The sequence below is a fragment of the Citrus clementina genome, unplaced genomic scaffold, assembly GCF_000493195.1.
Source record: "Citrus clementina cultivar Clemenules unplaced genomic scaffold, Citrus_clementina_v1.0 scaffold_3, whole genome shotgun sequence".
Taxonomy (NCBI): domain Eukaryota; kingdom Viridiplantae; phylum Streptophyta; class Magnoliopsida; order Sapindales; family Rutaceae; genus Citrus; species Citrus x clementina.
In genome coordinates this window covers 44,906,847-44,924,282 of record NW_006262339.1, presented here as the reverse complement: position 1 = coordinate 44,924,282, position 17,436 = coordinate 44,906,847, and the positions used below count along the sequence as shown (strand labels likewise).

The 17,436-nt window shown below is 35.9% G+C and overlaps 2 protein-coding genes across 3 annotated transcripts; one reads left to right on the top strand and one right to left on the bottom strand.

Annotated features, from left to right (window-relative positions):
* Positions 1 to 3,610: 3,610 nt before the first annotated feature.
* LOC18046991 (BSD domain-containing protein 1) lies at positions 3,611 to 6,160 on the top strand. 2 transcript variants are annotated; one of them, XR_002906351.1, is made up of 2 exons: positions 3,611 to 5,181; positions 6,072 to 6,160. XR_002906351.1 is itself a non-coding variant. In XM_006444086.2 (1 exon), exon 1 carries the CDS (start codon positions 3,711 to 3,713, stop codon positions 5,115 to 5,117), a length of 1,407 nt encoding a protein of 468 aa, XP_006444149.1. In that variant the 5' UTR covers positions 3,611 to 3,710; the 3' UTR covers positions 5,118 to 5,290. The 2 variants fall into 2 exon arrangements, 1 of the variants encoding a protein (XP_006444149.1); XM_006444086.2 differs by lacking the exon at positions 6,072 to 6,160 and having other exon boundaries at positions 3,611 to 5,290.
* LOC18046990 lies at positions 6,072 to 11,966 on the bottom strand. Its single transcript, XM_006444085.2, has 7 exons — positions 11,135 to 11,966; positions 9,204 to 9,334; positions 8,946 to 9,063; positions 8,277 to 8,393; positions 8,028 to 8,143; positions 7,704 to 7,858; positions 6,072 to 7,287 (listed from the first exon to the last, which is right to left on the bottom strand). The coding sequence occupies exons 1-7, from the start codon at positions 11,649 to 11,651 to the stop codon at positions 6,798 to 6,800; spliced, it is 1,644 nt and encodes a 547-aa protein (XP_006444148.1). The 5' UTR covers positions 11,652 to 11,966; the 3' UTR covers positions 6,072 to 6,797.
* Between the last annotated feature and the right edge of the window lie 5,470 nt (positions 11,967 to 17,436).

Genomic DNA, 17,436 nt, shown 5'->3' with positions numbered 1-17,436 from the left:
GGATCAACAGGAGTCCAAGACTCCAGCTCCTCAGATTGCTTGTACAGGACCTGAATTTCAGGACCCGAATTTTGCTTTGATGTTTCATGATCCTTGCGGTGCACCGTCAGCTCTCCATTGGACTTGGCAGGGATCGAGGAATCATATCCTTGAGGCGGTGACTGCCCCAAAGTCACGTGTTTTAGGCCACGAGCAATAAGGCTGTTCCTGAAGAAATTAAAAAGTCTCTGGCAAATACCAAGGGCATCGGAATGGCTGTTGTTCTTCTCCTGCATTGCTTGGGTGAGAGAAACCAATGCCTGAGAAGAAAACAACTGAAGGGGAATAACAGTAACAAGAGTCGGAGAGGTCTATTTGAACAAATGGGTTGCTTCCAATACATGATTCTATTCTTTGGATATGGGGTAACAAAAAGACAAGAAAATGACATTATTTCAATTTTTGTTTGATGCATTAAATTCTTCTCTCTTTTAACTATAAAGGGGTCTTCTCAATTTTCTTACCTGCTTTAGTAAGTGGGAAAGAAAAAGCAGCAGCTGTCAGGAATATCTTAGACAAATCTACCGTTGATACCAAGCATAACAGATGGAGTTCGAATTCTACCTTGCTTTCAAGTTCATTTATTCCCAACCAGCAACAATCACGCGAAACCTCACACTGTTTCGATGTGGCCCAGTAACCCAGTAATCTAAAATTCTATATTCTGTAGCTGCCTAATGCATCATTTTTTTACTCCATGTAAAAGCAAGTGTAAAGCATATTTATTGAGAAGAATTCTCAAACTTAAAACTTGGAGAGGTTTAATTGTAAGAAACCTCCTATTCTGTATTTACTTGTTGGAGTGGGAGTGTGAAGTATAAATTCCTTCTACTTCAGCATTTACTTGTTTATTTAAAGACATATCCATTTATTTTTTGAATGAGGAGTGAGATTCCTACTTTCAATCCACCATGAGAGTGAGAATTCACTCTCACATCTTTCTTTTTTATTATTTTCTTATTAAATATAATATAATTATATTTATTAAAATAAAATAATATTATATTTATCAAAAATAATTATATTAAACTTATTTAAATATAATGTTATTGTATTTACTTAATTTTAATGATATTATATTTATTTAGTATTAATAATTGATAATAATAAATAATTTATTCTAAGAAAATATTAATTTTGTACTATATTATTAGTAATAATGTTTCATTGTGTTGCTCTTATCAATAATTTTTAATTTGCAAGTTAAATATAATAATATTGGTAATAATTAGTAATTTGTATAATTAAAATTAATAATAAAATAAATAATTTTTTTTACAAATATAATTTTTATTCATTTTTTTATTAAAAAGTATAATATTTTAAAAATTGATAAAACTGTAATTTGAAACAATTCACTCATAATTTAAGACAAAGTAAGCACATAAATGGGATTGTGATTTTTATTCCACACTCTCATTCTATATATGAGCAAATAACCTACTTTTACTCTCACTCCACACTCTCAATCTTTGATTCTCACTCCTTAAGATTTTCACTTCAATCCAAGAAGTAAACGCTACCTTAATATATCTTTTAAGCTAATTAAATCATAGATGTTGTGTTAATGGATATGGATATGGATATGAATTAATTCACTTTCAATTTCCATGGATTTTGGATATACACTTCAAAGGATAAAATTGAGCACTACCACTTACATAAATAAACAAAGAGATGGAAAGTTGATGTCAGCAATGGAATATTTTCTCAAACTTTGTTTCGGGCATTATTCATCATTCTCCAACCGAGAGTCTGGGTGGTACATTTGGCAATTTGCATTATATTATATTGCACTGCATTAAAATACCAGTTTTATAATAACTTATGTTTGGGTATAACTTTTAATTTCATTGTATTGTATTAAAAAGGTAGTTAATACAATGAAAAATATATAAATAAACTATCTGGGATGAGGTTTAAGCTGTATTGCATTAAGATATTGTTAATATTTTCAAAATAATCATTTTACTTTATTAAATACTAATTTATATTTATATTTAAATAAAGAATTTTAATTTTAATAATAATATAAGGTAGTATTAAACCTAAATATTTAATAAATAAATGATAATATTTTAATTTACATTTGTTAAATAAAGTTATTTTATTTATTTACTTAAATACATAAAAAGCATTTTTGTTTTATTTAGTCATTTATTATTTAATAAATAATAAATTTAAATTAAACAATTATATTTGACATTAATAAATAATAATAAATTTACAACTTTTTTTATCATGTAGTATAATATTTTACAACATAATGTTCATTTATATTATATTACAATAACTAATGTATAGAAATAGGTTATATCATGTCATAATATAATATTTATTAATATAACATAATATCATTTTATTTTATTATTTAATAATAGTAAATTATTAAATCATTTTTATAATATAAAAAATATATAAAAATAAATATTTCACAATTAATTTAAAAATTAATAATAAAACCCTAAAATGATAATAAAATTAAATGCTATTAATTTAATTTAACATTAGTATAATTTTTTATATATATATAATAGAGTCAATCTATATTACATTAAATATAGTGTTTAATTACAAATTAATGCAATGCAATGCACCCCTAATACAATATATTATAAAGCAATGCATTTCATATAGTATTATGTAATTCAATATACCAAATGCACCCTAAGCGTACATTCATATTTATCTACCAAAAACCTTTTTCATAAATCCAAAGATTGATAGCTCAACAATTTGACTTAAATATTTTCATAAACCTCAATCATCATGTTATTGTTATGCATTAATAAAAATCTTAAATAATGGTATCGCTTCTTTTTCATTTTGTTTAATTGTCATGTGTCTTTTGCAACCAATTATGAAAATGTTCCTATGAACAAAATATCGACAAAAGTGTAAAGACGTATAGGAGATTTTTGAATCTTACAGGACACTCTCTTGTGTCTAAGACTGTCCAAAATCATAAAATTGTCAAATTCTTCTAGATATTTATATGATTATATCAAAGCAGACAAATAATTAATGATATGTTCATAATGATAATTTGAGTACGACGAACTTAATATACGTAAAAAAAAAAATATCATCGGTAGCATTAATTTACTATATTATTGTTCCGCTCGTAATTTCTTTAAACTAAATTAATTTTTAACCCTTTAATATTGTTGATATGATTTATGATTTTTTTTAATTATATGATACTGATGCTCAGATTACAACTTATATTGTATGAGACTATAACTGATTTTTACAATCAGACAATTATTTAGATTAATTTATATTAATTCTTATATAATACTGCATAAATTTTTACCCACTCTAATATTCAAGAGATGTCTACTCTATTCACATTTCAAAAGAGAGAAGATTGTTTCCACTTAATTATGATATATATGATTTAGGACTTTAAAATACTGATCAGTGCTGCCGATAGAAATGAAATGAGATTTTTATTCGTCAACAAAATGTATATTAGTGCAATAAACAAAACGAAGGGTAAAATCGTCAAAGGATCAGTCGTCATCACAGTGCGGTTGGAGCCGACCGGTTTAGATAGATAGAGACCGGGTCTAACAGCAACAACTCAAATCACAAACAATCAAGATCGCCTAAATTCCCCATTTCTTCTCGTTAAAAATCTCTCCACTTTACTTCTCGGAACCCTGATCATGAATTTCTTCGCATCGGTTTTCGCCGACGACCCAGATCCTCCTAGCCCCAAATCCGAATCCGAATCTACGAATACCAAACACCCGCCACAACAAGAACAAAACCCAGACTCGGCTTCTTCTTCAAACCCTAGCCCTAGTACTGGCGGTTCTGGTGCTGGTGCGTGGTCGTTTGGTGGGCTGATCAAAACCCTGACCACAAAATCCGAATCGGTCCTCGAGACGTACCGGCGGGATCTGAAGGAATTCGGGTCGGGTCTAAAAAAGGAACTTGAAGTGGCCCAGGGATCACTGGGGACCGTGAGTACCGTCATTGACGAATTTGGGAACACCGTTTTGAAATCAACGGCCCAGATCAAGGACGCAATCCTCGCTGCTGATCATGAATTCGATTCATCTGAGAGCAATAACTACAATAATCAGAATAATAGTGGGCAACAGAGACGGTATAATCGTTTCGATACTCAGCTCCGTGCGATTCAGCGTAATGTGAATACTTATTGTGAGGAAGTTGATGATTTGGATGATTATAATAAGTGGAAATCTGGATTTGTTTTGGGTGATGTGAACGAGGTAATTGAGAAGTTGCTTGCAGAAAATGGTGCTATGGATAATATTTACAAAACAGTTGTGCCTAATAACGTTGATCATGAGACATTTTGGTGTAGGTATTTTTATAGGGTGTTTAAGCTTAAACAGGCTGAGGATTTGAGGGCTTCTCTTGTGAAGAGAGCCATATCGAGGGAAGAGGAGGAGTTGAGTTGGGATGTTGATGACGATGATGATGAAGAAGAAAATGTGAGTGCAAGTAATGTGGTGGAAAAAGCTTTAAATTCAAAGGAAATTGAGGATATGGATGGTAAAAGTTCTGGGGAAATTGTTCGTGAAGAGGTTCCTGCCGCAGTGAAAAATGATTTAACTAAAAATAAGGAGTTGGCTGATGATGAGTCTGAGAAAATTTTGAAGGAGGAGAGTTTACTGGGTAATGAGGAGGGAGAGAAGATTGCTAAGTATAATATCGATGATGATGGTAAGAAAAGTGTTGTTGCACCAAATGGAGACAGTGTTATAAATGAGAGAGTGGGTACAGAGAAGAGTAATGATAGAATGAACATGGAAAATTCAAGCCTCAAATCAGAAGAGAAAGTAACTTTGATGGGTACGGCTGAGCCAGGAGAGTCAAGTAAAGACAGTGATTTTTCGGTTGTGTCAAGCCAGCCGTCTGTGCCTGACGAAGAAGATCTTGGGTGGGATGAGATTGAGGATCTTAGCAGCATTGAAGAGAAGAAAGTGACTCAAGGTGGGAGTCCTAACCGAGCTGAATTGAGGAAGCGGCTGAGTGCTGCAGAAGAAGAGGAGGATTTGAGTTGGGATATTGAAGATGATGATGACACAGTTAAAGCTTGATGCAACTAAGATTATAACTCTTACAATTGATTGCACTCCTGTTCTTGTTTCCTCCACATTTATTGTAAGTGTTATGTGAGTGGAGGAGTTTCCTTTTTTTTTTTCCCTTAAATCTTTGTTCTAAATGCAAATATCATCCATGATTGTGTATCTTAATATATGAGTTTAAGCTACTGTGCCATAATAATATCATTTTTCAGTTATTTGTCTAAACTAATCTGCAAATTGATGTTGTTCATTGATTACATTGCCTTATATGTAATAGGCTTGCTATATTCAGTCCCAATGTTTTGACAGCATCCATCTTTGCTTGATGCTTGTGATAACATTTGCGAAGCTCAGGAGCCATTTGAATTTTGGGGCCTTCTTTTTAGGCTGTGAAGCATTTATTGTAAAGGCACATAATTTGCTTGCAAAAAGATGTTCTGCTAAGAAATAAGAGAGTTAACCGCATTTGATTTCAGGCTTCATGATATGGCATTATAATGGATAAGAAAGATATTTGAGGGAGTAATGGTTACAAAAAATAGCTAAAATTTTCTCATGCTAAATAAACTGTCATGTCATAGAAAGTGCCTAACTGTTGTGAATTTTCTTAATTGTACTTTGCCTGACAATTAAAATTTTCTGTGTAACTTAGACATCTCATTACGGTTTTTATTGTTTATGGTTGCTTAACATCATTAATCTTAATCTTATATGTGTGCATAGTAGAAAATGAAATGTTCATACTACCAGATCTCTTGAATGCCGTTACAATCCAACATATATGGAATGGAATGAAGAAATTTCATTTTAGTTCATCTACTTCAATGAACTTTATTGATTGTGAATCTTCAGGAAACCATAAAATACCAATTTTCTTTTATATCTTGCTAGTGACTGTTGAACTCTATGATTGTGTTATAAAAAAAGGAGTTGGCACTTCTGGCACTTGATATAACTTTCAATCAGGAACCTGACATCAGACAATTTCTAGAAGATGACCATGGCTACCAGCATTGGGAGTTTCAGATGTTCTCCGGCTAGTGCAGGAGATAAATATTTAAGTACACGATGCAGGTACATGGACATTTTAAATTTTGGTTAAGTAAGAGGAGATTAGATCAGACAGTATTCCATTCAAGGACTGCAACTTAGTTGATGTAGCATCATCATACAGCAATATAACTAGATATGTGACTTGCTGGTTATGGCTAAAACATTCTCAAAGATAAACGTTTCTGTTTTTAACTTTATAATGTTTGCTTCTCATGCTTTCTTCCTTCTAGCAAGAATTACAAAACCCTATGCAAATATCCAAGTGGATTCATTAGGAAACTTAAGCATGTGCAACTAGAAAGTCATACCATCTGTTAGATAAATAAGATTGATATAAATAACTGAACCGAATACAAAAATTCCGCCTCTCTTTAGAGCTAATTCACACTCCTTAAGACTTAGAGCTCAACTACCTCTAAATCCTGCCATGTTTGGCATCCAAGAAAAAGTGCACTGACCAACTCTAGTACCTATTCTTACTGAGGAAAACAAAAACAAAAAATGAAAAGAAAAACCAACTTCTCTAGCGGCACTTGAGCCTGTTTGTACAATGAGAGATGCTTCTTAAGAGTGTGAATTGAACAAGCACGATACTTTCTTCGCACATTGCCGCAGCCTCAGGGCTTTCTGGAGCTAACTTCATACCTCTTTAGCTTCAACGCTGACGGCAGATTCAGGAGCAGACTCTGCTACAACTGAGGAAGGTAGTGCAAGAAATCGTCCTTTCTGAGCACGAGGTGGAAGATGCTTGGCAGGTTTTCTTGATCCCACAGCCCAGGGCAAGAAAACCCCCGTACCACCATGAGGCATTCTTCCAGGGCTCAAAGCCATAGGACGCACTGGAGCTAACATGACCACAGGGGCACGAAGTACTCCCCATTTGGGCGTCATATCCATTGCTTCATAGCCACTTGGAGCGCCATTGGGCACTGAATATGGACTTGGGACACCTGGTTGCCACAGAGCCATTGCGCCGTTCATAGTACCAGTTGGAGTAGTTGGTGGAGACTGGCTCTGGTTGGACTCAGGTCGGACTCTGAAGAATGTGATGCTGATTCTTTTGTTTGGAGATGGGCACATAACGTGCCTTGCTGTGTCAGCACTGTTTCCTCTCATCACTACGAGTGACCTGCAATATTTTTAGGAGTATATTATACAGTAACTTTACAATGTACTGGGTAAGGATAATGGATAGAACTTTTTAGGAGGGAAATTTTCCAATTCAAGATTCTGAAGTGTGGGAAAGTCTAAGAAAAAACTTTAAAATCATGCGGTTTTAAAGTTTAATCTCATAATGCTATTAAAGTCCATAATTTTAAAAAATTTCCCAATTTTTCTGCACTTTAAAATCTCGGATAAAAAAACTACTACTTTTTAATAACATAAAAGAGAGAACTATCTTAAAAATGGTATTTACCCGCTAGGCCTATGATCACACTACATGATCCTGAAGGACAAGGAATTCCAATATCTATTGTTTACAGTGTAATTTCACTTCTTCTTTTATTTTTCAGTAACTGAAAAATAAAGGTTTCTAGTGCATACCCTTCTTTCAGTGAAAGCATGAGTTGCCCCTTATAGTTCCCATCATTATCACAAACAAGACTACGTCCAAAAGCCATTGCTGAATCAGACAGGAGAAGCGTAGATATAGGTTGGTCCAGATGAGGTGGTTTCAGAAAAGGTTGTGAATATTCTGCCTGCAAGAAAAAAATAGTAGAGGAGTGTGACTCCATATCATACTTTCTCCAAAATAAACTGAAGGCTAAAATGAGAAAAATCAAGGCTCGTTGAGCAGATCTAAAACCTGTATTTGTATGTAGTGAATATATAGTAGTAGAGAAAACATGATAATGCAGCAGAAGTTACCTCATCAAAGAAGTTAATGATGCAACCATTGGGTTTTTTGTACTCTGGTATTAGTTGCCACTGAACCAGGTGATCAATGACTGATTGAAGAAGAGCTGGAATTGGTTCTAGATTACCTATGAAAATAAAAACGAAATTCAGTTAAGGGGATAGTCGAAGTTTGTACTGGATTATGCATAAGTGACTTCCAGTAGCAATCACAATATGAAGTAAAATGGAATGTAACAAAATTTAGAAGTATGGGTCTACCAATTTCATTGTTACTTGTGGCCTCCTCTTTTATGTGTCTGAAAATAGGAATGCCAAACCGAATGAGCTCTCTCCTGTTTCCCTTCATCTGCTTGTTGAATAAAATAAAGGTCTCACCTATGTTCAATAATAAAAATTCGCTTAGATCTTGTGAACAAAGATTTTGTCAAAAATTTGCTGTACCATACATTTGTTACAGGTTTTTTTAGGGACAACGAATAACAAAGTTAGCACTATATAATATAAGATCTGTATTAGTACAACAAACGAGACCTCCATACAGCATGAGCCTGTGGCTGATGTTATCAAGAGAAAAAAATCAAAAACTACCCTGTTCAAGCATACTAAAAGTTCTTTATATCCTTCTCCCTTGCGAAATGCAAGTAGAGTATGGACATCCTCTCCTGTGAGGGGTTATTTGTATTGGGCATGTACTTCATAAAATTCATTGTAATAATGTAAGTCCCAATCATGTATATCTGATTGTAAATATCAGTGTAATACCTCTGCTACAATAAGCAGTTGTTGTAAATATCTGTGTAATGCAGTAATCTGATGATTAATCAGTCTCAAACAAAAAAAAAAAAAAACTAGTGGGCTTTTTGGCTTAATATTAAAAAATAAGCATCAAACGTAGGATTACAAGAAGAAGGCTTTACAGTGGGTCACCTGACAGTTCTCCGCTCTGGCCAGCCAGCCGAAGTTCATTGACATAATCAGTTAACATAGAGAGCTCTGAATCAGTAAACACATCCTCATATAACTTCAACCCTTTCACAACATTCACCTGCCAGTCGCAATTATTTATCAATCAATAACAGCCAGCTGCTTTCTTTATCATGGCTAAAAATATAGGATATCAACCCTCCAAAATCCATCTTCTCTACGGAAATAATGTATTTACAAACTGTGAAAGAAAGAACTCGCCATATGGCCTTTCACTTGCTCCTTGGCTGCAAAACCTTTTGTCAACTTGATTTGGGATCGCCGTGCATCACATTCTTCGTGGTTTGAACATATCTCAACATTTTCAGTAATGGGCTGCATTTCTTGAGATCCTGCATCCCAACAGAAGGAATGAAATGAATTACTAATGTCATGATAAGAGAAGAAACATAATATAAATATGACTATTAATTAGGAGATATTTGAACATCATAATCTTCTTTGCCTTTTGCAGGGGACTCGTAACGAGTTCATGCAAGCTCCAGCCTCCAAGAAAGTTTATATTTTGACAAAGAAAAAATCCTGTAACTATCATCGGCGAGAAGCTTCATTCAAGAGCTTTCAAGCAACTTTTAACAGTGAATATTCTACCACCGTCACATTCAACATGAACAATAACTCACTCTAAGATCTCCATAGTAATTTTGAAAAAAGAAAATTTTTCCTTTTCCAAAAAAAAAAAAAAAGAATTCTTTAATCGATATGTTGTTTGAATTTTTATTGTACAGTAAGTAATGCAATTGCTATTGAAAGGGAAAAAAATCTTTTTTAATCGATAGTATTAATAATTTATGTTTATTTTTGGAAGGTCAAGCCAAACTCCCTATTTTAAATTTAAGATGGTAAATAAATTCTATCACCTTACTTATCATGTTCCTATTTAGTAAATCCATTGACGTATTGTCATTAAGTTTCACAATGATTTTCTTATTGGACCACTCAATTCTGCTATTAACAACACCTAATGAGTGGTGACAGATGGGAGATGACAAAACAATTTTGCTGTCAATTAATCAATTTTTCCAAAAAAGTACAGGGCAACAAAATGCTACGGTCTCCCAAAATTTGGATTAACTAATCGGGCTATCCAAACACCACTTTTGTCCCTCAAAGTCCTAATTTTTCGACTTTCGTTGGATCTCCCACCGTTGTTGGCCCACCAACTCGGCCCAATCAACAAGCGGGACCCACGACTCTATTATTCCTAGAGATCGGCACCTTCAGGTCAGAAATGTCCAACAGACAACTCAATGAGAAAAAAACAATCATCATGCGGCAATGATGTCAACTCAAGATCAGACGGTTAAGGTTCAGTCTGAGACACAAACATTAAAATCATTGCACGCAAAAGGAGACGCCATCGCATCGTATCAAACGTTATGGTATTTGCGACTTCCAAAACTAGCTGTAACACCGGATGCATCCAAACTCTTTTTCGCACACCTCGAAATCTCAAACCCCCACCAAAACCTCGGGAAAATAATACCATCCATTTTGTAATTTGTATTTTACAAAATAATATAATTATTTCTTTCTTTTTTAGACTTTGTAAATCAGAGTGATAAATAGGTACCTTAAATATAGGATTTTCCGGCATATTCTTTCAATTAAAAAAAAAAAAAATTTATAACAAACACTTGAAGGATCAAAAGTGCAAAATGACATGTATCGCTATCTAACGATAAATTCGCAAACGAAAATTTGAATATCGGATCTCTTGGAGGCACGTAAAGTCCCGTTTGGCTCCTGAGAGAATGGAGAAGTACGGCATTAACAAAATTAAAGCTCAAAAAAAAGAAACCTTTTTTTTCCCCTCTTTGAGACTCGGCCTCCAAACACCATAACTTCCACATTTTATATTAAAAAACTCATATCTTTCTACGCACAAAAGAAAAAAAATTTATGATTTTTTGTTATATTCTTTTTTTAATCATTATTTACTTTTTTTTTATAATTAAAAAAAAAAAACTTTGAAGCTAAATCAGTATCTTCCTCGGAGTCACCTATCTCTGAAGTGAGATGAGAAATATGATCATGTTGACAGAGCCGATTTTCCGTCACAGAATTCCAATAATAAATCGAATCACAAAGTGTTAAAACATCAAGTATCAAAAGTTAAAGAATCTACTTACCTGAATCAGTAATATCACTGTTAGGAGAATCATCTTCTTCCACCGCAGTCTCTTCTTCAACTTCACACTTTTTTTCACTTTCTGTCATTTTCTCGCCATTTTCCGTGGATTTCTCACTATCCAAACACTCCTTAAGTTCGTCAACCTTTTTCTCACCGTCGTCTTTCTTCTCTTCCACCATCTTTTCGGTCACGTTCCGTAATTCGAGCGTCACCTCAGCGATCGAGTGGTACTTCTGCATCTGCAGCACCGAGATCCAGTTCATCCTCCTCCGATGAATTGCCGCGAAAACCTTCTCGTATCCCGATCCTATCCCTCCGCCGCCTCTCACCTCCGCGAGGTGTCCGCACAGAGCGTCGATTATTGCGTTCGCCGCCGCAAATTCTCCCCGGAACCACGCGATGATCGCGTCCTTGGCGAACGCGTCCGACATCATCACTACCGGTGGAGATTGCACCGGCCCCACCGCTGCTGCCGCTCGATCCGCCTCCGATGCTAGCCCTGCCGCCATCGGCATCACTGGTCAGTAGGATTGGAGAAAAAAGAGCTCACTTTATATATTTTATTTTCGGTCTGGTAATATTTTGTTTCCGAAATATCGGGATGTATCGTGCTGGGTTATGGACCAAAAACTCAGTTAAAATGAAAATAAATAAATAAAAGGAAAGTATCGGCTTGTGTGGAGATTTAGAGAGTGGAAGGGGAAAATGAGGGCTTGGGGTCACAGGTGGAGGGGTTTTTCGCGTGCTGATTTATTTATATATTAAGGGTTAAGGGTGGCATGTCCGTACATGCAGGGGCTATGTGGTGACGTGGCATTTACCGAGACTTGGGAAGTGTCAATACTGCAATAGGGATGGTTATAAATTGGAACACTCCAAAGGCTCCGTGAGTGCGAGCTTTGAAATGGAATTACGAAAATGGGCTTGATGAGCACTTAGGTATTTTTTCTTTTTTTCTTTTTTTATATGAACGATTATGTATTTGACACGTGGGGAATTGGGGTTGGTGAGTATTCCCATGCAGAGTATAGACAAAACTCAAAAAGAAATGGGACTTTTTGAACGTGGTGATTTTATTGATGCTTAATCATGGTGATGTTTATTGATTTGCTAATACCTTTGTGCGACCGTTTGATTTATGTGGTGGAGCTGTGCATGTGATTCATGCTAAGTGCGATTAGTTAATTAAATCTAAAATCAATAAAACTTTGTAGAGCCTAAACATATAAGAGTTTATTATTAATCCTTTATGCATATACGGCGCTGTATTATGTATGATTCGATGTCAGGTCGCATACATGGACAAGTGGAGCAAACTTGGTATGGACGCTTTGTAGTAGAAAGACAACTCATTGATGATGGAGAGCATGTGAGGTCGCATCCGAAGAATAAGGTTGCTGAATGCTGATAGCTTGTTTTTTTTTTTTTTTTTTTGATATATGGAATTAAAGGTGCCATTAAGATAATAAAAATTGACGAACTAATAATAATGTGAGCCACCAAAATAGACCTTGACTTGTCTTGTCCAAAATAACATCAAAGATCAATTTGAGTTGGAACATTCCAAAGGAAAACAATGCTAATTAGGTTGATTGTGAGCATTTGTCAATTCCGAAGGCATTCAAAAGTTGGAAGATCTAGAATGCCCCAACTAACTGCAACTAAATGTAGAATTGGGATCCAGCATCCAGCAGTTAATTAATACATGTACAGTTTATACAATTTTGTTGTGGAAAATTATTTGGGCTAATCCATGTTTACCAGAAAATTTTATTTATTAATAGAATTATTGGTTCGTTGGGTTATAAATAGATTCTAATTATAAATCTAGATTAAACTAATACCAAAAACGTGGATCAATTTTCATGGCTTTAAAAAGAATATATATATATATATATATAACAGAAAGAAAGAATCCGATGAATAATAGTATTTTAATTAAGAATTCAACCTCCGAGGAATACAGGGTCAATTTTGTCAATGCACAAGACGCAGGAGCCTCGGAGCTTCAGCAGGCGGCACGGTTTTAACCGATGACACGGACAACTTTGAAGATGCCACGTCTGTGGGGTCCAGATGATGAAGGGATCAGGGTAAGAGGTTTGGTTGCCTCAATTGTTGGCTTATAGACAAGGAAGGAAAGGTTCGTGCGAGTGGGACCCAAATAGCTTTTGCACCAGGCCTCAGCCTCTGTGGGTGCGCCGCTCTGGCGCTCTGGCCGATGCGCACACGCAGACGATACGATACCGTTTAACCATTTATGGCACCCCTCTTCGGCTCCTGCGTTTTAGTAAAAAACGGCAATAATTAACTCAGACTTTTGCAGTACTCGTTGCTTTCCATCTTTATAAATTCTTTTATTGAAAGGATTAAAAAGAGACGTGATGTCTTATTCCCTTATTCTGCACTGATTAAAGTTTTGAAAAAGTTTCCTTAGTTATTCTAAACTTCAAAGATAGATTAATTAGGTTTAACATATATTTTGGTGTATTAAACACATAGCATCCCTTTTTTTTTTTTTTTTGGAAATCTACCTGCTATATATGAGGTTGCAATTAGAATTTTGAGCGATCTCGTACAAATTTACTCGAAATATCTCCAAATGAATTAACTCCCACTTAAATTATTTTTACTCGGAGAAGTGATTCACTATCGTGTTGTTGAATGGTCCTCTTATGCAAAGAGTAGAGCAATTAAAATTCTAATTATTTGGATCAGATCATCAAATTAGAATATTATTAAAGCGAGTTTGATGCATTTGAAGAATCATTATCTTATACGAACTATTTCCTTTATAGCAAAAAAGCATATTGACGACCAATTGTGATGCATACTCAACATGTAATGCGTTTAGGGGGGAAAAAAATGGGCATAAAGAATCTCTTTTTTTTTTTTTTTTTTTTTTGAGTCAGAGCTTTATGCACGAGTCACTTTCATGAATCTTTTGCAATGCATGAGAGAAAAAAAAAAAAAAAAAGAAAAAAAAGAAAAAGGGGGTAAAAAGAGGACAGAGGCACCCCTTTTTTAAGCAGAGAGAAAATTTTTCCTTTGTTTCATTAGCTTAACTTTAGCACTTTAGAGTTTGGCTTTACCGGATTCTTCTTGTGTGACACAAAAACCGAATCAAACCAAACACTAATTAAGTGGTTCTGTTCTGCCAAAGCCATAAGCAAAGCCCCGCAGAAAAAGTGGGATCCGCCATGAAAATGGGGCTGTTCCATTTGCCTGTCGAAGCAAAAAGTCAAGGCTGCACATGACGTCTATGTTAAACTCAAACAGACGTGTGTGTGTGTGTGTGTGTGTGTGTATCAGTGTATGTGCGTGCGTAAGGTCCTTCAAAAGTGTGTGCCAAATTGGACGGAGACAATCTCATCAACCACTGCCACTGCCCTTCCATCTGTTACAAAGTCAAATAGCTATTGCCGTTATTCATATTAAGTGCTACTCTCTCTCTCTCTCTCTCTCTCTCGCTATATATATATATATATATATATATATATATATATATCATTTACTAACTCTGCAACTGCAAAATTATATAAGCATCCATCTCTCATCATACACGAGCATATTCTTTTGAATATTTTATTTCGCAACATTCGAGTCCCTTCCTACAGAAAAACTTTCAATAATTCTTTTATATGTATATAATATGTATTGGTAAGATAGAAGTGTCGTAAGATTACGATATAAATCTGAATTGCACCGTAATTGAAAAAAAAAATCATAATTCATTTCAATGGACCGACCTTTAACTGTGTTGAAGAAAAACAATTGTAAAGAGATTCTGTCGTGATTGAATCTTACGAAATTAATCAATTATTATTTTTTTTTAATTTTAGAACGATAATATATGTCTCACCAGTGGGAATATATACTTTTTTTTTTTTTTTTGTGAGAATCGAACCAGCAAGGCAGCAATCCTCATCAGCCAATGTGGTGACACCATTCTTTATTTCTCTCTCTCATACTTTAATTTATTTTTGCTTTACTTTAGTTTTTGTTTTTGTTTTTAAGTATTTTTGAACGGACGGTTGGCAATCGTACAGATGATAAAAGAATATGTCCATGGACCATTCATCATACCCGGATTTTTTCTTTATTAAAAAAGAAAAGAAAAGAAAAGAAAATCTTGGCAAGCAATATAAAAGAAGAAACATGTAAAACTCAGTTAAAAAGAAGAAAGTTAAAACCCTAATGAGCTACGGGAAAGCTTCTCCACCGCCGCTGGCGAGCGACCGTTTCACCAAAAAGACAAAGTTTAGGGCTGAAGGGGCTGATGGAGATAACCCTAAGCCCTTATCCTACCGTGATATTGCCATGGAGGCGAATGGGGGTTCTGCAAATATGGGGTTTGGCATGAGGGACGAGTGGGAACTGGAAGAGGAGGATGTCTGTTGCAAGGAGGACGAATCTATGCCCTATATTGCTTTCTCACAAAGGGTTCACGATCGACTAGCAAAACCTTGGGCGAACTCAGTTGTCGTTAAAACTCTTGGACGAAACTTGGGATATAGAGTTATCAGTGAGCGTTTGAAGAGACTCTGGAGTTCTACAATGGGTTTCTCCATCATTGACTTAGCTAATGATTACTACTTGGTCCGTTTTCAGAACGAGGGAGATGTGGAATATGCTCTTACTGAGGGGCCTTGGACCATCATGGGGCATTATCTTTTTGTTCAGCAATGGACGCCGGAGTTTGATGCTACCACGAATAGAGTTGATCGGATTGTGGCTTGGATTCGTTTGTCTGGCATGAATATTCACTTTTATCATAAAACTATTATTCGGCGGTTAGGGCAAATTGTTGGCCCGGTCATCAAGATAGACTATCTCACTGCCGCAGCCCAAAGGGGAAAATTCGCTCGCATTGCGGTTCAACTAGACCTTGACAAGCCGCTGGTTTCTCAATTTAATTTTGAGGGAAGAATCCAAAAGGTGGAGTATGAAAATCTGCCCATGATTTGTTTTTGTTGTGGCAAGTTTGGCCATTATCAAGATGCTTGCCCTGACGGTGGTACCACGCATGTGGAAGCGGCACAGCCAACTTCTTGTCCTGTTGCTGCAAACCAGAATATTGTGGTGGAGGAGGGTTCTAACCAAAATGAGTCTAAGTTTGGATCGTGGATGGTGGTAACCCGTAAACCTCGCCCTCGTAGATCTACAGAAAGGGTTTCTTCTAAGGTCTGGGTTCAGGATCAACAGGGGCTGAATGTTCGTGTGTCGCGGTTTGATGTTTTAGGCAAAGTGATGGATGACGAAAGTGTACCACAAAATCAGGACAACACTTCGGTAGTCCATCAGGAAATCCTGGAGCCAACAGTAGAAAACCCCAACACATTAGCCCCAAAATCCAGGAGCATGAAAAAGAAACAAGTGAGTCACTTTATGCGGAAATATCCTACCAAGAAAATTTCAGTTTCGGCAAACAACTCCATAGCTGAAAATATCAACCCAAACAATCACAGCCGTGACCAGACTTTCCAACCACATAAGCCTACCCTAGCCATGCAAGGCATGCACGCACATCTCAAGGTTCTTACAACATCTGAACCAAGTGCCACCTCCGATGTTCCCTGTAGCTCCATGCATGGCATGCATGCCCATCCCAACACACTGGCTGCTTCTCCGATGCCTGTTCATGTAACCCTTAACCCGTTAAACCACAGTGCAGTTTCTTTCCCCAACCTTCAGCTACAATTTCCTCATCCTCGGTCTCATCATGAACACTTGCCTGAGGGAGTTTTGGCCCTAAATTTGGATAAAGAGCCTCCCGATGAGGATGGAATGGAGAGCCCTAATTTCCGGGGGGGAGATTTTAGGGAGCTTGATTCAGATGTTGCGGGTAGGATTTTGCCTTCAACTGATGACGATAATTCAGGGGTTCCTGACACCTTCATGGATGATGAAGCTGAAGCCATAGGGCTGTCTTAGTTTCGCCCCCGTTCCCCTTTTAAAATATTTTTGTTATGTGTATTACAACTATGTTTTGGAATGCTCAAGGTGCTGCCTCACCGTCCTTTCGTCGTTCTTTCTCTGCTGTGGTTACCAATTACAAGCCCATAATGGTGGTGTTAATGGAGCCTCGCATCAGTGGGTCCAAGGCGGATAACTTCATCAAGAATAGTGGTTTTGACAAGTCTCACCGAGTGGAAGCTGAGGGTTTTTCGGGCGGCATTTGGATCCTTTGGAAAAATTTATTTGATGTTGAGATAGTGGAGAATCATACTCAATTCATTCACCTCAAGATTTCAAGGAACAATAATCTTCTAACTTGGATGACGGCAATCTACGCTAGTC